The 24,877-nt window shown below is 36.8% G+C and overlaps 1 protein-coding gene across 1 annotated transcript; it reads right to left on the minus strand.

The window, feature by feature from the left end:
• Positions 1-2,303: 2,303 nt before the first annotated feature.
• On the minus strand, positions 2,304-23,795 carry LOC130089376 (mast cell protease 2-like). The gene is made up of 5 exons (XM_056256672.1): positions 23,726-23,795; positions 23,474-23,624; positions 22,611-22,752; positions 22,267-22,518; positions 2,304-2,462 (listed from the first exon to the last, which is right to left on the minus strand). Exons 1-5 carry the CDS (start codon positions 23,787-23,789, stop codon positions 2,304-2,306), a joined length of 768 nt encoding a protein of 255 aa, XP_056112647.1. The 5' UTR covers positions 23,790-23,795.
• Positions 23,796-24,877: the final 1,082 nt, after the last annotated feature.

Consider the following 24,877-nt stretch of genomic DNA (forward strand, 5'->3'; position numbering starts at 1 on the left):
ATTTAGGCTACATATTTAGATATAAGACGCTTTTATCAAAAAAAGAAACAAAGCAATTCGTCAAATGTCAGTCATAAAACAGGTTAGACAATAATACAGGGCTGAGATTATCATAAATAAACACAAGATTTTGACGCATATCCAAGTGTTTGTGCACAAAAAATAAATACCATTGACTTTTTGCCTTTATTAAACATTTAAAATTTTCGCAAATTAATATGGAAAAAAAAATTGATTTTACTTTCTAAAAACTATATTTTGCCCGCAGTGCTAAATGAGAAGAACATGTCTCTGGAACCATAAAGAGAGATGATTTATAGGTGATTTATAGGCTAATCATAATAAATGTTTCTGAAAAATAACGATGGATTTGTATTGTTTAAATGAACAGTTTTCTAGTGACGGGCTAAACATATCTCCATCTCCGCTGTAAAGGATGCACCTTTAGAGAAATGCAGCTTTCGATTCTAATTTGTTCGTTTAAAAGTGGACATTTCAAGCTTTATATAGGCTTTTGTTTCAGTTCATTTATGAGACGCGCTCCGGAGATCATGAAAGCGCGCCTGATTGTTTTATTTTATTTTACAAATACACAACGTTTTCTTGTTATTGTGAGTTTACACAAATTAAAGTAGTTGCAAATAATGTATTATGTATAATGTATTTTTTCTGTATGACCAGAAATGCTAGATTATTTTAAGTTGTTCCACTGTTGATAGGAACATGCAAGCGTTTGCAGACGCGGCTCAGTGACATGCAGTGCGCGCTCCACACAAACACTTGGATATGCGTTAAAAACCTGTGTTTGTTTGTTATAATCTTAGCCCATGTCTAAGACTGACATTTGACGAATTGCTTTGTTCTTTTTTTTTTCTTTTTTTTTTGTGGATAAAAGAGTCTTCTAAATAGGCCTATAGCCTAAATGGATTTGATAGCTAATTATTATTTGCGTTTATTACTATGAATGAGTTCACCGAAGACAGTAATATGTTTAGCCTAACATAAAATAATTTATAACTTATAACCAAATCTTTTATGTGTTATTATTATTTTATTTATTTTCTTCCCTTATTATACTGAGCTTTTTCCTCTAAAAAATTGACTTTAAAGATAAAAGTTGCCTATAGGCTAAACTCATTTATAAATGCAGTTTTCTTTAGAAAATGCAAGAAATTATCCATTTAAAAAAGGGTTTTAAAAACAATGCAATGCATCCCGCATCTAAACAGGAGGCCTGGTTGAATCACGCGGCACACTCTGGGGGACGAGCCACAAACCCGTGAGTACGGATTACAAACCCGTGAGTACGGATTACAAACCCGTGAGTACGGATTGCGAAAGCGTGGGCACGGTTTATGAATTTGTGGGTACAGATTGCAAAAACTGAGGGCACGGTTTACACATCTGAGAGCACGGATTAGGAACTCGTGGGTACGGTTTATTAATCCGTGGGCACGAATTGTTAAACCGAGGGAACAGTTTAAGAATTCGTGAGTACAGTTTATAAACTGAGGGGACGGATTGCAAAACCGTCGCCTCGGATTGTTTTTTTTTTCCCTACAGGTGACTTCCCGGGCTCCGTATTACGGTGATATCTGCTAGTTAAAAAAATTACCCTATTCTCCTGTAGTGTCTCGCCTTAAGCAAAAGGAGTACAACATACACCACCCTGCCTCAATGGAGGCTCCAGATTCAGGGGCCTACCAAGGGAGCGTACTTCAAAAACCAAAATAAAGTGAATTTTAGAACTTTCTGCTCGACCCGAGCCATAGTGGTGTGTATGGAAGTAAAATAATGACAAATGTTTTTGAAACAAAAAAGCTTGTTGAATTGCACTACTTGGCAAAAATATGCATTGCATTAACGCTGCTTGCATTTTAATGCATTGTATTTTTAGGGCTTGCATTTTTATGGGCTGAAATTCAACATGGTTGTATATTTAAGCTGTGAATATTTCAATTCAAAACATTTCACATGTTTTCATTAATGAAAATTCAATAATCTATTATTCACCTTTCAGATTTCAAATTTTGCTGACATTTCTAGGTACATGTTTTGGGCAGGAAATATTTAGCAAAATCTCCTGAATCCGTGTGGTAAAACATTGTGGGCAGAGCATTTTGCCTACAGGAAATACACTATCTCTTTAAAAAAAAATTTAAAAAAAAAAAATTTAGACCTTTACTGTATATTTACAGTGACCAAATGCCAGATAAAAAAAAAAAACTTGACTCATGGAGGATTGACACATTATGCATTTATTGAAACAATTTGGAGACATTCAAGACAAAACCAAGTAAATGTCAATAAACATTTCCAATAAACTTATGTATCCATGGAAGATATGCTGAAACCTTCATATAAACTTCAGGTAGTTTAGGTGAATTACAGAGATCTGGGTCTCCAAAGGATGTGACACCAACTGCAGTGTCTCCACAAACCAAAGGACCTCCTGAATCCCCCTGTTAACAATACAAACACAAAGTGCACAATTTTGGGCTTCATATCAGTCAGTGTTTGGATCAAATGACAGATGATGATCTTGTACTTACGGTGCAACTTCCTCCATCGCCATATGTACACAACATCTGTGAAGCTGAATAGTCAACTTCTCCCCATTTATTTTCACAATTTGTGTTATTTATGATCTTCACATATGTCTCCATGAGACGATTGCTAAGTGAGCCAGTAGTATTCAGTCTTCCCCAGCCTGAAACACTGCACACAGAATGCACTTCATTGTCCTCTTCTTTCAGTGGTATGGAAATCCAGTTGACTTTCTCATTCTGTGTAACCTTTTTATCCAGCTGTTGTACAAAATAACATAGAAAGACTGAATCTTATTGAATGACGGTTTGCAAAAAAACAGATATGCAACCCGTCTTAGATCTTTTCCCTTTAGTTGAGATTTGTTTCTTTTCTGATGAAGTATTTATTGATCTTTGTAAAGGTTCAGATACGCTGAAATATTGACAGCATCTAAATAAAAGCATTTACATATACAAAGCTTTAGAAACACAAACATTTATAAATCCTTTATATTTATCTTATACTTTAAATGTTGGCTATTTGTACATTTTACTATTTGATATTTTTGAGCCCCTGCACACACATACGCTAACCACTTCTAAAAATGATATAGCTACAAAATGATAAGATAAATGTGCAAATTGCAACAGTGCACAATTACAGTGATTTAGCTGACTGCACTGTGTAATACTTGATTGTAAAGGAAATTACCCCGTATTAATTACTATGATATTGTTTAAGTCTTTGTCTTGTTGTCAATAGTTTTGTACGTTGTAGTGGGCTATTTTTTTCCTTAGCGGAAGTTTTAAAATACTGAACAGGTAAAAAATAATTTGCAGCTGTGTTCAAATATGGCCTATTGATCCGTTTAAAACATCTTTTTCACTTTAAAATAATAGTCCAGATCACTAGTTCCTGCATAGTGACTAGGTAACACATGAGTAATTTGTGATGCATTTTATGACTATTCAGAGTAAAAATGATGACTAATTACGTCGCAGACACGATAATGTTCTTTATAATTTGTCAGTTAGTTAATAGTTATTAATGAGGCTAATCTCATTACGTAATTATTGATTACCTAATAAGGAACTATCTCCTAAATTTGATAATACTTACTGATAAGCTTGTTTCTATACTGTAAATAGTAGCCTATAGATGAAGTGTTAATGTAGGCTACTGCATTACTTCCTGCTTAGTTACTTATTAATGACGGACCATTATTTTATATCATTTTGAACTGAAATGAGTAGCTACAGATTGTTACCCTTAAAAGCATAATGTCATTCATAACAGGTTCCACGGTAAAGTCTGGATGCTGGTGGTAGGACTTTACTCCGATGCGGACTGAACCCTCAGTCATATTTTTTAGGTCATGTGCTCCAACCACAACTGTCAAATTCTCCGGTCTGTTAATATCAAATAGATTTGATTAGTATATAATCAGCCTCTTCTTTTTAGAGTATAGCCTATGTCAAATGTCATGATAAACATTTCCAAACAATACACTTTACTTGATTCGGCAATGTGCAGCAGTCAAGACAAACTGATTAGAAATGAGGAATCCACCACAGATATGCTCCTTTGTCTGAAGAGAAACCATGTAAGGTCTGGAGTGGGGTTTCGCTTCTGTGCCGTTCACTATACCCACATTCACATGAGCTGAGAGAGAGAGGTTAGTTGCATTATTAACTATGAATCAATATGCAGTTCAGTTCAGTCAATCTCACCAGTGAAGGTCAGGTGTGGCAGCAGAGAGGCCAGCAGGAGCAGAGAGATGATGATGATGGTCATGATGAAGAAGACGATCAGTGAGCTCTCATGAGAACACACTGTATACATATAAGGGTGGGTGGAGACATTGAGCTTCTGGTAACTATTTATCAGACCAGCTTCAGGGCACCGCAATGTCATATCTACTGATTCAGAACAAATTCAAGTGAGCTGTAATGTCTATGACTAAGTGAATAAGTAATAACATGACATAAATAAATAAAAAATGACCGAAATATAATTATTTACTTCTTATTTACTTCTCCGGTGCTGCATTAGATCTTTTATGAATTACTGAAATTCTTACAGAAAATGTAGATGGAAATTGAGAACCGTATTATAGTGCATGAACTACTGAAATAATACATTTTTAAAATATTGAGAATGAAAAATACATTTCTGATAACATTTAAATGTTAAATTTAAATGTTGATAACATTTAAAAACAATAGCCTAAATAAGGACAGTAAATTTACTGAACAGAATTAACATACCTTAAAACGTATTAAAAACAAAAGTTCAGGCAGAAAATCCTTATCAGATTATACATTTAAGACATGGGTTGCATATGTTGTCAACAACAGGAAACTTTTTATCAGAATGTAGTATCATGTTAACCCCTTAACTGTCACCCCCCTTTTTGAGCTCACACTTAAAAAGGGGATGTCCAAATTTAAATGGGTGTAATTCTGGAATGCTTTTTAATAGAAGGTTGATTCTGGTCTTGTTTTTAAGGGAACACTTGGAGGTTTATGGTACAAGTGTCTGCAGTTGAAAAAAATTAATAAAAAAAAAATTATAGCAATTTAAGTTTATTATAATAAAAAAGGTCTATAATAAACACATTTTTATTTTATGAAAAAATATATAATCCAAAAGAGGTTTTACCCTAAAAATGCTAGGAATTTAAAGCAAAAAATATATACAAGTTGTGTTCCAAATTTGGAATTGATATCACAAACCTTGTAGATTCTGTGAGACTTTTAGCTGCTGTAACAACAAAGGACACTAGGTGTAATTTTTTCCACCATTGGGGATTCCCATGCTCCATTGATGACACTTCTTTACTACTTGATCTCACAACACCACAACACACAAAATTTGATTCTTATTTTTTTTTTATTCAAAACATTCTCAGAATATACTTTAAAAAAAAATAGTGTATAAATTGTTTTTGAACATAGGAATAAAACAAAACCAAAAAAGTATTATCTACAGTGGTTATATAAATCCAAATGACAAACTGTTCATACAACTATATGCAACTATTTACAACTATTTGCAACTATTTACAACTATTCACAACTATTCAGAGCTAAGGATTACAAATTTTCACCATCATGCCAGCGACTGAAGCAATCTCGCTTTGGAACGAAGCAGAGAGGCAAGTCACACACACTGCAGATTACAGGTGTTTTCTGGTGGCACATTCTGCATCTTCTTCTAACTTTACTGTTAGGTTGTATGTGCTTTGGAGTGTGTCCTGCTGGATGGTGAGAAGCAGGAGCACCAGGAGCAGCAGGAGCAGCAGGAGCAGCAGGAGGCGGCACCCAATCTGCAAGCTCTTGTACAAGGGCTTCCCGGAATTCCCTCTGATTTTTTGCCCTCTTACTTTGCATTGCAGCCAGCTGCTGGTGGATAATGAAAGCATTAACCACCGCAATGTCCACAAAGTGAAAGAAAAGGGAGCGGTACCACTTTCTGGTCTTTCGAAGCACGGAGTAGTAACCGATGAGGGCATCGGACATATCCACTCCTCCCATGTGCCTGTGTAAAAAAAGCATACATAAACAAAAGTCAATACGTAAAATATAAACATATCTGAATTTTTTTTTTGCATCATCCACTGAAAAAATTCTGCTTACTTGTTGTAGTCTGACACTACTGTAGGAATAGGAACAGTCATAATGGTCCATTCTCCATCTCCTGTCTTCACTCTCCTCTGGACAGTCTGATCTCCATTTGCCGAATGGAACGAGGAACACATGAATACCTCTCTTGTGTCCTTCCATTGGACAAAGAGAAGCTGGTTGTCCCTTTTCCACCTTATGCTTCCCCGGGGTGCATTTTTGGGCAGCTTGTTTAGGGTGGTTTGTGGGAAGCCCACCCTGTTGTTCCTGATGGTCCCACAAGCAGAGATGTTTATCTGGAGGAGGTCCCTGAAGAGCATCGGGCTGGTGTAGAAGTTGTCCACATATAATTTGTAGCCTGACCCCAAGACCTTTTCATCCACCAGAGCCATGACCGATTCGTAGCTCAGACCTTTGCTTTGCTGGCTCTGAGCTACTGGGGATTTCCCTTCATATATGAAAAAATCCCATGTATATGCATTTAGGGAGTCTGCCAGGACAAAAAGCTTGTACCCCCACTTTGTTGGTTTCGCTTTCATGTATTGCTTCAGACAAATCCTTGCCTTTGAAGCCACCATTCTTTCATCAATGGCAATTTTCTGATGTGGGTGATAATAACTTTTACATCCTTCCCGAATCTGCTCATATACAGGTTTGACTTTGCACAGACGGTCAAACGCAGGGGTTCCTTTATTTTTTGCATTCTCAGCATCTACCTTAGGATCGCTGAGGTGGAGGGCTGAGGACACGGCCTGAAATTTCCTGCAGGACATCACTGATGCAGGAAACCTAATGCCATACAGTCTGGACCCATTCCAGTAATCTGAAACTGATGGCAGCTTCACCAAACCCATATACATTACTACTGAGAGGAATGAGAAAAAGTCCTTCAGGGAGATTTCCTGCCTTGGCCTTCTTGCTGTCTCCAGGTGCTCAGCAGCATAGCTGTTAGAATTCCGGATGATGGTCTGACAAACCGAGGATGAAAAAAAAAGTTGAAACAACTGCAGAGGACTGTAGGATTCTGTTTCAATAATTTGAGGTCCAGGTGTTCGAGCTGGTCTGAATTTTATTACTGGTGGAGAAACATCACGCTCTTCTTGGGTGTACCACCGATCATCGGTGCTAGTGGAAACACCACTAGAGCCAGATGAAGATCTTTCTCTGCCATGACCATTTTCTCTTCCTCTACCGCTGCTTCTCCCTCTTCCTCGGTTTCTGCTTCTTCCTATTCCTCTCCGTCTGTCACTGCTTCTCCCTCTTTCTCTGTCACTGCTTCTCCCTCTTCCTCTGTCACTGCTTTCCCCTCTTTCTCTCAGTCTGCCACTGCTTCTCAATCTTCCTGTGTCACTGCTTTCCCCTCTTTCTCTCAGTCTGCCACTGCTTCTCCCTCTTCCTCTCCGTCTGTCACCGCTTCTCCATCTTCCTGTGTCACTGCTTTCCCCTCTTTCTCTCAGTCTGCCACTGCTTCTCCCTCTTCCTCTCCGTCTGTCACCGCTTCTCCCTCTTCCTCTGTCACTGCTTCTCCCTCTTCCTCTCCGTCTGTCACCGCTTCTCAATCTTCCTGTGTCACTGCTTTCCCCTCTTTCTCTCAGTCTGCCACTGCTTCTCCCTCTTCCTCTCCGTCTGTCACCGCTTCTCCATCTTCCTGTGTCACTGCTTTCCCCTCTTTCTCTCAGTCTGCCACTGCTTCTCCCTCTTCCTCTCCGTCTGTCACCGCTTCTCCATCTTCCTCTGTCACTGCTTCTCCCTTTTTTTTTGTCTTTGCTTCTGGCTCCTTCTCTTTCTCCAAAACTACTAGAAGCAGTAGTTGGAAATGATGCCACAGAGGTTGATGGTTGGCAGTCCTCATCAAAAGAATCATCTGAATGCCTATCACAACAATATATAAAAATGTAAATATATATAGACAAAATACACACATACAAATATATATATATATATAAAATTTACAAATATAGCAATGTGTTTCATGAGATATATTTCAACAGAAATATACATAACATATCACATTTACATGCTGCTCCCTAACATATATAAAAAATATAAATATTTCAAGATATAGATATAAATATAGATACATAGAATAGGCCCACATAATTACATATCACATTTACACACTGCTCCCTATCACAAATTGGGAAAGAGTATAATGCAACTTACCGATCTAGAGATGATGCATCAGATGCATTCACTTCTGAAAAAAGTAGATCTGGCTCCTCATCACTAGATTCCTCATTCAGCTCTTCTTCACCAGATTCACAAACCTGGTCTATTACTTCTAAAAGTGTATAAAATTGGTTGTTTGGCCTCTGTGGATTCATGTCACACACCATGGAGTGAAGGTGCAAATGAAATGGCTGCTCCTGCTGATTGCCAGTTCATTTGATGCACGTTTACAAACAATCAGAAGCTGTTTTCAAACTGCACGTGGACATGTGATTAGCAACCACAGAGAATCAGCCATGGATTGGACAATGGTTGTGTAAATATCCATTTTCAAAGACCCCATAGGCCAACTGAGTTGCTGAGATCTTACAAGCCTTAGATACGGCTCTGGCTGCTCTGGTTGGACATTGAGACTTATTTGAATGACTTGCCTGATCATTATTGGACAAAGTTTATGAGGGTGGGTTCTTTCTGATCAGAAAATTTGACCAAAAATAGCATCTAGTGTGTTGTTACTAAAACCTCCCACAGAAAGGACAAAAAAAAATCCCCCTGGATTTCATGATCATGTATCAAATGGACAGGCTCATTGAAAACATGCTCCATGTCACATCAACCATGAATAAATAAACATAAAAAAGACATTTGGCAGATTATTCTAGAAGTAAAATAAATTATGATAGTGAAACAGAAAAAAAGTTATAGAAGTTTGAGTTTATGAAAATGTACAAAGTAAAAATATGATTATTTATATTTTATATAAAATACATATTTTACAAAACATTTTTTACTGTAAAATTGCAAGAAAATCAAAACCAAAAATCTGAACAAGTTGTGTTCCAAATTTGAGGTTGATATCTCAAAAAATGAGCTTTCTATAAGATTTTGTTTGGGCACATAGTTTTTTCATTAGATCACATCCAAGCTTCCTTACTGACCATATAAGGGCGCCTCCATTTCCATATATGGTTTTAGTGATCTGAACTATATTTTTCCATAATTTTCAAACAATTTATGAAGTAGACATCCTATTCAGAAGTAGTATGGGCAGTTTGGATGAATTTGATTTGAATTCAACCTCTAATAAAAGCACAAAAAAACACGTTATAGCTCGCAGCCGCATCACAAATCGAGAATACATAATATTTTTCTATATATTTAAAAAAAATTCAGCACTTTTTTCACATTAAATTGAATTGGTGTTGTCTTTTGAACTCTTGGCATGAAAATAATCTGAGGTTTCTACCAATCTTTCATGATTTTTCATGTTTGTCGCTATTTCAGAATAAAGACCTAAACACGCCTAATGAGTATGAAATATTCTTGTTGCAATTTGATAAATTATTGCTCCTGTGTAATTTATTTTAAAAAACAATTACCAAATATGAAAACTAGAGATTGTAAGCTTTCAAATGATATATAGTTTGTCAATATTACTTAAGGTTTTTACTAAGATATTATTGTTTTAAAAATATAATGGAAAACGTCCCACCTGTGGGACGGTGACAGTTAAGGGTTAAACTAATAAGGTTTTAAAAAAGAGCAGATCTTATCAGCAAGAATTACTCATAACAAACATTGTGAGCATGAAACAGCATTTTCCCAGCCAGTTGCAACGTTCATTTGAATTTTGAGGTTTTGGTTTGTTCTTATCAGTTTTGGGGGCAACACACTGCAAGTACATCTGATTTTAAAAAATAAAATAAAAAATTCAAGTAACTATTAAAGTTACGCATTACTTTTGAATTACCAACAAGTTACTTTTTCCAAATAAGTAATGCTACTCCTTTTCCCATTTATTGACTAACATCTCTCCTTTCCCCATGTTGAGAGAAATCTTGAGTAAGGTTTAGAGGCTTTGTGTGCGCTGTGTGTGAACATGATGCTTATTGTAGTTCTAGACTAAATGTGAGCCTGCATTTACTCCTCTCACTTGAACAAAAACAGATTCAGTATTCCTCAAAATGAATAAAAACAGTGAAAAGCAAACTTAGAATATTGTGCAATAAATATGTTAAATCACATAAATGTACTTTTATGTTTTTAATCTCACTTTATTATCCAATTTCTTTGCAGCTGACTTCAACTTCAAATAAGCAAAAATGACTCCAGTTAACCATCACATTTGTGTTTCCTTTTCTTTCTTTCTTTTAAATACTGAAGTAAAAGTGTTTTGCCTCTTAATCTGCATTTCCTGAGGCTTATTCATTTCACCTTTGGTCTGAAAAGGGCCTTTACATTTGCCAAAAATAAAACTTTTTATTTAATTAAAACATTAATAAGCCAGCCCAGCTTAGAAAAAGTAACATAACACATAGATAATAAAATATAGAATAAAAACGAGACCTTCCCCGACTTGTCTACGAAAGCCTGATGTAGATTTTATGTGTAAAGGACTCTGGACGTTTTTGTCATGCAGGAAAATCTAAATTATGTTTTCCCGCTCTTTTCTGCTTTATGACACAAGAAACAAATGATTATAAAATGTTCAGGATAATTCGTTTATTTTGTTATTGAGATGAAAGCGCACAGTACATATTTATATATATATTTCAATGCATATTATGTTTTTTGAAAGACGTTTTGAGGACTTAACTTTAAAAAAGCAATTAATTGAATGAACAAATCCAATAATGCTCTTTATCCATGGAAGATATGCTGAAATCTGAATATAAACTAAGATACACTCACCGGCCACTTTATTAGGTACACCTGTCCAACTGCTCGTTAACACTTAATTTCTAAGCAGCCAATCACATGGCGGCAACTCAGTGCATTTAGGCATGTAGACATGGTCAAGACAATCTCCTGCAGTTCAAACCGAGCATCAGTATGGGGAAGAAAGGTGATTTGAGTGACTTTGAACGTGGCATGATTGTTGGTGCCAGAAGGGCTGGTCTGAGTATTTCAGAAACTGCTAATCTACTGGGATTTTCACGCACAACCATCTCTAGGGTTTACAGAGAATGGTCCGAAAAAGAAAAAACATCCAGTGAGCGGCAGTTCTGTGGGCGGAAATGCCTTGTTGATGCCAGAGGTCAGAGGAGAATGGCCAGACTGGTTCGAGCTGATAGAAGGGCAACAGTGACTCAAATAACCACCCGTTACAACCAAGGTGGGCAGAAGAGCATCTCTGAACGCACAGTACGTCGAACTTTGAGGCAGATGGGCTACAACAGCAGAAGACCCCACCGGGTACCACTCATCTCCACTACAAATAGGAAAAAGAGGCTACAATTTGCAAGAGCTCACCAAAATTGGACAGTTGAAGACTGGAAAAATGTTGCCTGGTCTGATGAGTCTCGATTTCTGTTGAGACATTCAGATGGTAGAGTCAGAATTTGGCGTAAACAGAATGAGAACATGGATCCATCATGCCTTGTTACCACTGAGCAGGCTGGTGGTGGTGGTGTAATGGTGTGGGGGATGTTTTCTTGGCACACTTTAGGCCCCTTAGTGCCAATTGGGCATCGTTTAAATGCCACGGCCTACCTGAGCATTGTTTCTGACCATGTCCATCCCTTTATGGCCACCATGTACCCATCCTCTGATGGCTACTTCCAGCAGGATAATGCACCATGGCACAAAGCTCGAATCATTTCAAATTGGTTTTCTTGAACATGACAATGAGTTCACTGTACTAAAATGGCCTCCACAGTCACCAGATCTCAATCCAATAGAGCATCTTTGGGATGTGGTGGAACGGGAGATTCGCATCATGGATGTGCAGCCGACAAATCTGCGGCAACTGTGTGATGCCATCATGTCAATATGGACCAAACTCCCTGAGGAATGCTTCCAGCACCTTGTTGAATCTATGCCACGAAGAATTGAGGCAGTTCTGAAGGCAAAAGGGGGTCCAACCCGTTACTAGCATGGGGTACCTAATAAAGTGGCCGGTGAGTGTATAAACAGTTTAGGTTATTCTGCGTTTATACGCCCCAATGGATTTTGTGTGTAATGCATTCTGCAGTTAGACAGGAAGTTGTTACTGCAATTTCATAAGGTTGTAACATTGAGGATGATTTGACTTATTTTTGATCCATGGAAGAAAATCTGAAATCTTAGTTTACACATTAGAAAACTGAGGTGAATTACAGAGATCAATGTGATGAAAAGATGTGACACCAACTGCAGTGTTTCCACAAACCTCCTGAATCCCTCTGCTAATAAATAAGCTCAGGATGTGAGGAAGAAAAAGTATATTTTGTTTGTGTAATGCATTTAAATGGTAAATGGACTGCATTTATATAGCACTTTCACATGACCAATGGCCACCAAAGCGCTTTACATATTGCCTCACATTCACCCATTCACTCACTCATTCATACACCGACGGCGGTGTCAGCCATGCAAGGCGCCATCCAGCTCGTCGGGAGCAGTTGGGGTTAGGTGTCTTGCTCATGGACACCTCGTCAGGTGGAACCGGGGAGTGAACCACCAAGTTTCGGGTTTGTAGACAACCTACATATACCACTGAGCCACTGCCGTTTAGACAAGATGTTACTGCAGGTTATAAAATTGAGGACCATTTGATTTGTCTTGATAGTTTTATTAGAACAAGATGTGGGAGAAAATCTGTTAAAGGGGTCATATAATGGTACATGCACTTTTACAAGTTGATTGTACTGAAATGTGTGTTGGCAGTGCCTGTACACAACCATCATGAAATGATAAAAATCCATCCAGTGTTTTTGTTTAATCTCCTTATGTTTTCCTCTGTCTCAAATCGAGCCGTTCGATTTTGTGACGTCACTAAATCGGACGCCCCTCCCACGATTATTGTTTGACAGTAGCGTTTCAACACAGACGCGCCCTGAGCGAGCTGTTATCATAGTCCATTGTTGATACACTGGAGCAGAATGGCGTCTAAGCAATTGTGGTGTTCTGTTCTTGGGTGTAATAACCTTTCTTTCACTGTCTATGGTAATAACGAACACAGCAGTCATTTTGATGTTCCTAAATCTAAACCGCTGAAGACGCATTGACGAGTTTTGTTTTCGAAGGGAATATTCCCCACGATCAACGTCAATGCTCTCATGTTTGCGCGAATCATTTCTCACCAGACTGCTTTATAAACGAGGGTCAGTATAAAGCTGGTTTTGCTAAGAAGCTGCTCCTGAAAAAAGAATCGGTACCAACTATTCATGTCCCTGCTGCACCTCCAGAAGAAGTGAGTGTAAAGTTGAATTAACCTTTATATTAATCTTTGCAAATCGCGGAAAAAAGTTGTTCATGACCATTAACTGTAACATTAGTACATCAGTAAACACATAGCGTTCGTATCTCACTACTCTTCCCAGCCAGTACATACAAAAATAGATCAAAGTGACATTACGGTAACCAACCATTCAGAAACATCCTTGTCGTGGCAGCAGAGAGGCCAGCAGGAGCAGAGAGATGATGATGATGGTCATGATGAAGAAGACGATCAGTGAGTGTCTCCAGAAGAAGTAGAGTATTTATAGTTTTTTTCACTGGGTGGAGACTCAGTTTCTCACTTTATGATGTCAGTAACACTGAGTCAATTCCTGCAAATCCTTGTGGTCTAATGTCTAAAACCATTACTTGTTACCATCATGTAAGCACCTGCACCGGTGCTGACATTAGTGCGAGGGAAAAAGCAAGGTCCAAAAGCTTTTGAAATACCCTAAAACAATTTTCTATGTAATACATATATACAAATACAAGTTACAAGTATTTGATAGACTTTGTATATGTAATGCTAATATAGGTCACATGACCCTAAATGCATTGATGAATGCAGTATACATATTTGTTTCCTTTTAAATCTAACACATTTCCTATATGCTTACATTGCACTGGAGCCATTTGAAGCATTTTTCCCCCTAGATAAATTTTGTTTCAGGTTTTGGTCTTTCTTAAAATAGAGTGCAGAGAAAAAGCTAAAGCAATTTCACATCCTTTTGATGGACGCAGTAAAACTTCACACCCATCGTAGCGAGATGTTATTCAGCTCATCAGCTTCAACCATAGATTTAGAAGACAAAAACTGTTAAAAGATGACGCATATTGTCACAATTAACACTTGCATGCAATACAGTATATAAAACACAAATATGTTTGGATATTCTTAGGCGACATTAAACAGTTATGAGGCATTTAAACATGATAGGTTTTATATTTTTGTGGTCTTTTTAGAAGTAGACCAGAGGCTGTCAGCCATTTGAAGTACTAATTGTCATCTTCATTATTAATCACTGTACTCCAAATCAAAAATAAAATTTATAATGGCTATAAAACTGTAATGTGATATTGTTCTCAAACTGCAGAAGTAAGGTAGAAGTAAACCTCTTGATTAATTGTACGGGAGCTCAGGAAACAAATGCGAGGAAGAAAATTTATTTTTTGTGATTTAGAAAGGATGTTACTGCAATTTCACGAGGTTGATTGAAAACTGTTTGACTTATTGTTAACACATGATACTTTTATGATACTAATTTCACATACTAGGACGTGTAGTATTTTTTGGGAAGTTCTTTGACATTTCCACACATAATCCTACGGGGGGCACAATTTCATAGAGTGGTCTTTATGTTGTAATACACTCTTTCTGTCAGAAGAGGGCTCTATAAACACATCTGATGTCAGTTTTGGCTTTGCCAACCCAAGAAAATGCCCCACAAAAATTCAATATGGATGAAAAAATTCAATACATTATTTTTACTTTATAAAAATATTGAACATTAAATAAAAAAATGTATTTCCTGTATTTGAACTTATTTGGATAGTTACTGATAGATACTTGGACAGGTACTGATCCTGATTGAATACATATCAGCATTTTAACTTTTAATTCTTTCATGCATAGAGTCCCTACAGTGGACAGCTACAAAAAGCCCTTTCTTGTATGCATGGGTTTTAATGGCACAGTTGCAAATCAAGCATTACAACGGACACTAGTGCATCATCCTATACATTGCCACCAAGTGACAAGACGTTGTATGTCGATTTTTTCACCCTCCAAACCAAGATGGCTGACAGTCGGTCAGAAATGCCAAGTTGCTCTAGCCTGGTTAACACCAGACCATTCTCAGTTGAGTTATGGTCTGGCAAAGCGTTATAGACAAATCATTTCCAGAGGGCGTCACCAACGGACGTCACGGATAGACCTAAAACCAATCAGAGCGATGAAGGAGATGACGTATGAAGAGCGGCGGAGAAACATCTCCGTGTGTTGTTCTTTGCTCGGTTTTTAACAAAAAGGAAACGTTCAAATCACTTAAAACAGACGCGATAGCTGATTCGAACGAGTGATGTTCGACGGCGGCATCCATCTTTGTAATGTATAGGCTGCAAAATCTGTTCCAAAATCCCAGCGCTGTCGTCATCGTGTAAAGCCCGCCCCAACGTTTCTGATTGGTGCCTCGATTTCGACGGATTGGAAATGGGCTTGAATCAGCTCTTTGCCAGACTAACTTTCAGAGCAAATCTAATTTTGCCGGAAGTTGTCTGGGTTTTCCCAGGCTAAAGTTGCTCCAGAATCTGCATTCATTCTTTCTATCCTAGGAGACTCTTGCAGGTAAAAAATAAAATAAATAAAAAGTCTAAGAAATCATATTGTTCAATTTTCCAAGTATTGCATTTAGATTGGGAGGAAATTCGGATTAATTCTAAATTGGACATTACGCATCACCAGCCATATTTCATACATACTATTACCGTGACTGTTCTTGAAAATACTTCATCTGCTGTAACTTTTCTGGCTGTAAATAAATGTATTTGTGTTATTAGTAATTTCAGGTTACATCAAAAAAGTAATGTTATTATTAAGAAATGCATGTTACTTGTAATACGTTGCTTGTAACATCACAAAAGTAATCTGATTATGTAATGCCCCCCAACAATGCTTAGTTCAAATGAGATTAAAAAACACCTGATCGCTAGTTTTCTACAAACATCAATAGATCAATGAAGATTTTAGTCTGAGGTTTTCTCAGAGAGGAGAGCCTCATGTTATGATATAAAAAACATGCAATGTTCAACTTGTATGACGTTCTTCTCCGTCTGCTAGAACAGGAACAAACTCAATTGCGTTTGCAATAACTGAAGCTGAATTATATTGTTTGTTTATATTTGCTAGTTTTCACATTTACATAAAACAATACAGTATCTCTTCAGTTAAAATTAAAAATGCACATTACATTGTCCACTCAAGGACAATATGCTGTATATATTATTATTATTATTTATTTTTTTAAGAAGCTCAGAAACCAGACTGAACCAGCATGTGCGTTTGATTCAGCCATTACTAATATCAGGTTATCTTTGACAGAGAAAATAATGACATAGCGTTGAAGCTGAAATTTGATTGGCTAGTGCGCTCAGCAAGTCTGATACTAACCCAATGGAAAGAGTCCAAAATAAATGGCCTGTTCATGGCTAAACATGCTTATTTTACAAATGTGTAGGATTGAAGGAAACTGATTAAAACCTAACTTTAAACATTCAGCGAGGAAAAATACAACGTTTGAGCTGTTGAGAAATATCACAGTCCAGATGGAGACAGAAGACAGAATATAAAACCTAAGTAGGCCTACCTTTCTCATACACAGACAAATAGCAGTTTGGCATGGTTCAGATTTCCCGCCAGTGTTAATCCCGTCAACGTAATTGCGGACTAAAATGTTCGTTAATGAGGTATTTTCGTTATTATTTCTCCTACAATAACTCCTGGCGTTTTTAACGTCGGGTCAGGGGGCACTCTTCAGACTCGTGTATGCCAGTTCCCGGAAGCCAGTGATTATATTTTATAAAGTTGTAAATATATATTTTTTTACAATAATGCTGTGCCGTTCACTATACCCACATTCACATGAGCTGAGAGAGGTTAAATGCATTATTAACTAGATGAATCAATATGCAGTTCAATTCAGTCATTCTCACCAGTGAAGGTCAGGTGTGACAGCAGAGAGACCAGCAGGAGCAGAGAGATGATGATGATGGTCATGACGAAGATGACGATCAGTGAGCTCTCATGATAAAACACTGTATACAGTCAGCCCATTCTCATCCCTAGGCGTCATGAAACTGACGCCTTGGGAATCATTTTGACCATGCTTCAATATTTGACGCTTTAGGCACCCTTTAGCGTCAGTTACATGACGCGATCCTAGGGCGTCATCTCACTGACGCTTTACCTTTAACGTCAGTTAGATGACGCTATCTAATCCTAACCCTACCCCAGACCTAAACCTACCCGCGTCATCTAACTGACGCTAAAGGTAAAGCGTCAGTAAGATGACGCCCTAGGATCGCGTCATGTAACTGACGCTAAAGGGTGCCTGAACAAAGCGTTGAATATTGAAGCATGGTAAAAATTGTCATTTTAGTGACGCCTTGGGATGAGAATGCGTTGATACAGTGGGTATAGAAAAGAATCACCCCCCTTTAAAATAATCACATTTTGTTGCTTTGCAGCCTGAAATGAAAACGGACAAAAATAATTTGTTTTATTCAGCTGTATTTACCACTTATAACATCCAAGTGAAAGATAAAATACCAACTTGTCAGAATTTTTTTTTTTACAAATTAAAAAACAGAATCACTGAGTTGGAAAAAGAATCACCCCCCTCCTAAAAATGACTTGTAACCCCAACCAGGTGTAGTTAATCACCTTCTCAATAGCACACAAAGCCAATTGACTTTCAAATGTGATCAGCTGGGGTCATTTTGATTAGCTAAGCATGAAACAAGCTTTTCCTGAAGCATTTCAGTCCTTGGTAGTGCAACTGAAGAAAACAATCAACTATGGGTGGCAAGGCATTATCAAAAGATCTCCTGGATACAGTTGTGGACAGGCACAAGTCAGGAGATGGATACAAAAAAAATTCAAAGGCTTTATCAGTGCCTAGAAGCACAGTGAAGTCTATTATTAAGAAGTGGAAGGTATTTGGTACAACACAGACCCTCCCTGGGTCAGGACGTCGCTCCAAACTGGATGAAAGAGCCAGGAGGAAACTGGTCACAGAGGCTACCAAGAGGCCTACAGCAACTCTGAAGCAGTTGCAGGAATTCATGACAAAGAGTGCTCATTGTGTGCATGTGACAACAATATCACAAATTCTCCACAAATGTGGCTTGTATGGGAGGGTTGCAAGAAAAAAGCCACTCCTCAAGAAAGGCCACAATGCAGTCACGACTGAGCTTTGCCAAAACACACCTTGAATATTCTAAGGCCACGTTGAAAAAGGTGTTATGGTCAGATGAGACTAAAATTGAATTATTTGGCCTCAACACCAAACGATATGTCTGGCGAAAATCCAATACAGCAGCTCACCATCCAAATAACACCATTCCTACAGTAAAGCATGGAGGTGGTAATATCATGTTATGGGGTTGTTTCTCTGCAGCAGGGACTGGAGCACTAGTCAGGATAGAAGGAAAAATGGATGGGGCAAAATACCGTCAAATTCTTGAGGAAAATCTGCTGCTCTCTGCCAGAAAGTTGTCAATGGGAAGAAGATTTACCTTCCAACATGACAATGACCCAAAGCACACAGCAAAACTGACCACACAGTGGTTGAAGGAGAAAAAGGTGAATGTCCTTGCATGGCCTAGTCAGAGCCCAGACTTAGGCCCCATCCACACTACTGCGTTTTAGTTTAGAAACGGATAATTAAAACGCATACGATCTCCGTCCACACCAGCGTTTTAGCTGCGTACTAGAATTGATCTCCGTCCACATTAAAATGACTGAAAACGCGGATCACGTGACCATTCACCAACACTGGGCATGCGTGTGCCGGTGTAAACACAACTTCATTGATAAAATGATCCCACCATGCTCTGGGTTAACCCCAAACTGACGCTCCATGTACGGTCAACGCCGCCGCTGCACACGGGAATTGTCACAGATCGCTCGAATAATAGCTTGACTCCGGCGCATGTAGGCAGTTATAGCGTTGTAAAATGCAGAATTTACTTGTACAACAGCTGCTAGCAAAGATATACGCCATGACTGATGACACCCAATCACAGAGCCGAGCGTGAACCTCTACTACGTCATCGTTTCTAAAGTCCTCCGTTTTGACCCGTCTACACTAAAACGCCCTCCGGAGATTCAAAACGAAAAACGGATCGGCAGCGTTTCTAAACTTTTCCGTTTTGGGTCTCCGTTTTTGCCGTTTTAGTGTGGACGGGAGGTGCAAACGTAGCAAAAGGTCTCCATTTTTAAACGAAAACGCAGTAGTGTGGACGGGGCCTTAAACCCCATTGAAAATCTGTGGAATGACTTGAAGACAGCAGTCCACAAATGGTCACCATCAAATTTAACTGAACTTGAGCAGTTCTGCAAAGAAGACTGGTCAAATATTGCAACGTCCAGATGTGCAAAGTTAGTAGAGACATATCCCAACAGACTAAAGGCTGTAATTAAAGCAAAAGGTGGTTCAACAAAATACTGAAACAAGGGGGTGATCCTTTTTCCAACTCAGTGATTTTTTTTTTTTTTTTTTGAAATTTTTCTGATATGTTGGTGTTATATCTTTCACTTGGATGTTATAAGTTGCACTGAGTAAATACAGCTGAATGAAACAAAAACTGTGTCTGTCTTAATTTTAGGCTGCAAAGCAACAAAATGTGATTATTTTAAAGGGGGTTGATTCTTTTCTATACCCACTGTAAATATAAGGGCGGGTGGAGACATTGAGCTTCTGGTAACTTTAAGACCAGCTTCCAGGGAACCGCATGTCATATCTACTGATCTAGAACAAATTCAAGTGAGCTGTAGACATGACTAAGTGAATAATTAATAACATGACATAAATAAATAAATGACAGAAATATAATTATTTACTTCTCTGGTGCTGCATTAGATCTTTTATGAATTACTGAAATTGAATGAAAATGTAGATGGAAATAGTGCATGCAACTAAAATAATACATTTTAAAAATATTGATAATGAAAAATAGATTTCTGATAACATTTAAATGGCAAATTTAAATTCTGATAACATTTAAAAACAATGTTGTTGAATTTGTACATGAAATACTCACTTACGGCAAGTGTGATGTTAAATTTACTGAACAGAATTAACATACCTTAAAATGTATTAAAAACAACAGTTCAGGCAGAAAATCCATATCAGATTATAAATTTAAGACATGGGTTGCATATGTTGTCAACAGGAAACAGCTTTTTTATTAGAATGTATCATGTTAAACTAATAAGGTTTTAAAAAAGAGCAGATCTTATCAGCAATAATTACTCATAATAAACACTGTGAGTATATGAAACAGCATTTTCCCAGCCAGTTGCAACGTTCATTTGAATTTTGAGGTTTTGGTTTGTTCTTATCAGTTTTGGGGGCAACGTATATCTGATTTAAAAAAAAAAAAAATCAAATAACTATTAAAGTTACGCATTACTTTTGAATTACCAACAAGTTACTTTTTCCAAATAAGTAATGCTACTCCTTTTCCCATTTATTGACTAACATCTCTTCTTTCCTCATGTTGAGAGAAATCTTGAGTAAGGTTTAGAGGCTTTGTGTGCGCTGTGTGTGAACATGATGCTTATTGTAGTTCTAGACTAAATGTGAGCCTGCATTTACTCCTCTCACTTGAACAAAAACAGATTCAGTATTCCTCAAAATGAATAAAAACAGTGAAAAGCAAACTTAGAATATTGTGCAATAAATATGTTAAATCACATAAATGTACTTTTATGTTTTTAATCTCGCTTTATTATCCAATTTCTTTGCAGCTGACTTCAACTTCAAATAAGCAAAAATGACTTCAGTTAATCATCACATTTGTGTTTCCTTTTCTTTCTTTCTTTCTTTCTTTCTTTCTTTCTTTCTTTCTTTCTTTCTTTCTTTCTTTCTTTCTTTCTTTCTTTCTTTCTTTCTTTCTTTCTTTCTTTCTTTCTTTCTTTCTTTCTTTCTTTTTAATACTGAAGTAAAAGTGTTTTGCCTCTTAATCTGCATTTCCTTCAGCCTGAGGCTTATTCATTTCACCTTTGGTCTGAAAGGGCCTTTACATTTGCCAAAAATATAACTTTTTATTTAATTAAAACATTACTAAGCCAGCCCAGCTTAGAAAAAGTAACATAACACATAGATAATAAAATATAGACTAAAAACGAGACCTTCCCCGACTTGTCTACGAAAGCCTGATGTTGACTTTATATGTAAAGGACTCTGGACGTTTTTGTCATGCAGGGAAATAAAAATTATGTTTCCCGAGAGCCTCTTTTCTGCTTTATGACACAAGAAACAAATGATTATAAAATGTTCAGGATCATTTGTTTATTTTGTTATTTAAATGAAAGCGCACAGTACATATATATTACAATGCATATTCTGTTTATTGAAAGACGTTTTGAGGGCAAATGAACTTAACTTTAAAAAAGCAAAATCACCTAATTTCATCAGCAATTAATTTAATTAACAAATCCAAAAATGCTCTTTATCCATGGAAGATATGCTGAAATCTGAATATAAACTTAGATATAAACAGTTTAGACCCTAAAGATTCATATTAACTTGTGTGTATTAACCACAAAAATGGCATTATATGACCCCTTTAAACATTTGGAAACATATTTGATTAAGAACTAGTAATTATTTATAATTATGTTTTTGATCCATGGAAGAAATGCTGAAATCTTCGTATAAACTTCAGGTAGTTCAGGTGAATTACAGAGATAAGTGTCACCGAAAGATGTGACACCAACTGCAGTGTGTCCACAAACCAAAGGACCTCCTGAATCCCCCTGTTAAGAAACACAGATCAACACGTCACTAAAATGCCAGTTATCACCTTTCTCTCTTCAGCACATTGAGACTGCTTCATGCATTGTAAAGTCTTAAATATATCAAAATAATTATTTATTTATTATTCTATAGATATATTTATTTTATTTGTTAATTACTAATATTATTAGCCTATTATTAAAAAAAAATTAAAAAATTGTACATACACCACAGCTTCCTCCATCGCCATATACACACATCATCTGTCCAGCTGAGAACGTTAATCCCCAAATATGTTTACATTTTTTGTTATTCATGATCTTCACATTTGTTTCCATGAGGACTGGGCTTGAAGTGCCATTAGTTACTAAACTTCCCCAGCCTGCAACACTGCAAACAGAATCTGCTGGGATGTCTCCTTCTGTCTTTGGTATTGAAATCCATTCGACATGTTTGTTCTTTTCGACTTTTTTCTTTAGCTGCAATCAAAAAAACACAATTATATGTTAATAGACCGTGTTTAAATGATTAGCTATCATTTTGAACAACTGGTATAAATGCAGTCTGTTACCCTCAAAAGCATGATGTCATTCCGATAAGGATTTTCACTATAATCCAGATGTTTGTAGTAGGACTCCACTTTAATGCGGACACCTCCTTCATTCATTTTTCGTAGATCATGTGCACCAACCACAACTGTCAGCTCTTCTGTTCTGTTTATGGAAACATTCATCTTAACTACAGCTTTTAGATTTCTTTATTCTTGCAGAAAAGATTGTGAAGGTATGATGAAACCATTTAATTAAGATTGTACTTTGAATTTAGTTTACTTTTAATCTTCTAAAAAGATTTCAGATGACCCAAAACCTGTGAAGAGATTACGCCGACCCCTATGAAGACTGCCAACTCTGAATCAACATGCACCACTGTCAAATTTTCTATATATTGTAATTATTATGATCACAATTTGTACACTGTAAAAAAAACATTGTTGCCTAAATTTTTTAAGTACAATCAACTTAGATGTTCATTAAGTTACATTAAACTAACTTAAAAAAATGAGTTGAATCTTTTTTTTATGAAAATTGCTTTACTTATTTTGATGAGTTAAAGCAATGTAAAAACATGTCATAACTTATTTGTCAAAATTTTTACAGTGTAATAGTTCATTTAATGAGATCATTGTATCTGCCTAAATTAATACAAGATATCAGCTAACTGCATGATTTGTATTAGCACTGTATATTTTTGTCATATGGACATTACTTTCACAGTCACCTCTGATAACAGATCACTCTAAATTGTAATGTAGAAACATGTATTTTTCTGTAAAGCTGCTTTGAAACGATAATGTTTTGTGAAAATTTCAATACAAATAATTGTGAATTGAATAGAAAATTCATGATTTTAGCTCAGACAAAATTACAGTCTTACTTCTTTCGGCAATGTGCAGCAGTCAAGACAAACTGATCAGAAATGAGGAATCCACCACAGATATGTTGCCCATACACCTGAAGAGAAACCATGTAAGGTCTGGAGTGGGGTTTGGCTTTCCTGCCGTTCACTATACCCACATTCACATGAGCTGAGAGAGAGACATGGTTCTGTCAGTCAACTTATTCAACACATACGAATCAAACATTCTTTAAAAAAAGCATCATAATACACTGTTATAATCAATCTCACCAGTGAAGGTCAGGTGTGGCAGCAGAGAGGCCAGCAGGAGCAGAGAGATGATGATGATGGTCATGATGAAGATGACGATCAGTGAGTGTCTCCAGAAGAAGTAGAGTATTTATAGTTTTTTTCACTGGGTGGAGACTCAGTTTCTCACTTTATGATGTCAGCAACACTGAGTAAATTCTTGCAAATCCTTGTGGTCTAATGTCTAAAACCATAACTTGTTACCATCATGTAAGCACCTGCACCGGTGCTGACATTAGTGCGAGGGAAAAAGCAAGGTCCAAAAGCTTTTGAAATACCCTAAAACAATTTTCTATGTATTACATATATACAAATACAAGTTACAAGTATTTTATAGACTTTGTATATGTAATGCTAATATAGGTCACATGACCCTAAATGCATTGATGAATGCAGTATACATATTTGTTTCATGTTAAATCTAACACATTTCCTATATGCTTACATTGCACTGAAGCCATTTGAAGCATTTCCCCAGATAAATATGTTTTAGTTTGTTTCAGGTTTTGGTCTTTCTTAAAATAGAGTGCAGAGAAAAAGCTAAAGCAATTTCACAGCCTTTTGATGGACGCAGTAAAACTTTACACCCATCGTAGCGAGATGTTATTCAGCTCATCAGCTCCAACCATAGATTTAGAAGACAAAAACTTTTAAAAGATGACGCATATTGTCACAATTAACACTTGCACACAATATATAAAACACAAATATGTTTGGATATTCTTAGGCTGACAAACAGTTATGAGGCATTTAAACATGATAGGTTTTATATTTTTGTGGTCTTTTTAGAAGTAGACCAGGGGCTGTCAGCCATTTGACATGAAGTAATTGTCATCTTCATTATTAATCACTATACTCCAAATCAAAAATAAAATTCATAATGGCTATAAAACTGTAATGTCATATTGTTCTCAAACTGCAGAAGTAAGGTAGAAGTAAACCTCTTGATTAACTTTACGGGAGCTCAGGAAACAAATGCGAGGAAGAAAAATTATATTTTGTGTGCATATTACATTTAGACAGGATGTTACTGCAATTGCATGAGGTTGTAACATTGAAAACTATTTGACTTATTGTTAACACATGATACTTTTATGATACTAATTTCACATACTAGGACTGACGTGTAGTATT

The sequence above is a fragment of the Rhinichthys klamathensis genome, unplaced genomic scaffold, assembly GCF_029890125.1.
Source record: "Rhinichthys klamathensis goyatoka isolate OS25496 unplaced genomic scaffold, OSU_Roscu_1.1 h1tg000127l_1, whole genome shotgun sequence".
Taxonomy (NCBI): Eukaryota; Metazoa; Chordata; class Actinopteri; order Cypriniformes; family Leuciscidae; genus Rhinichthys; species Rhinichthys klamathensis.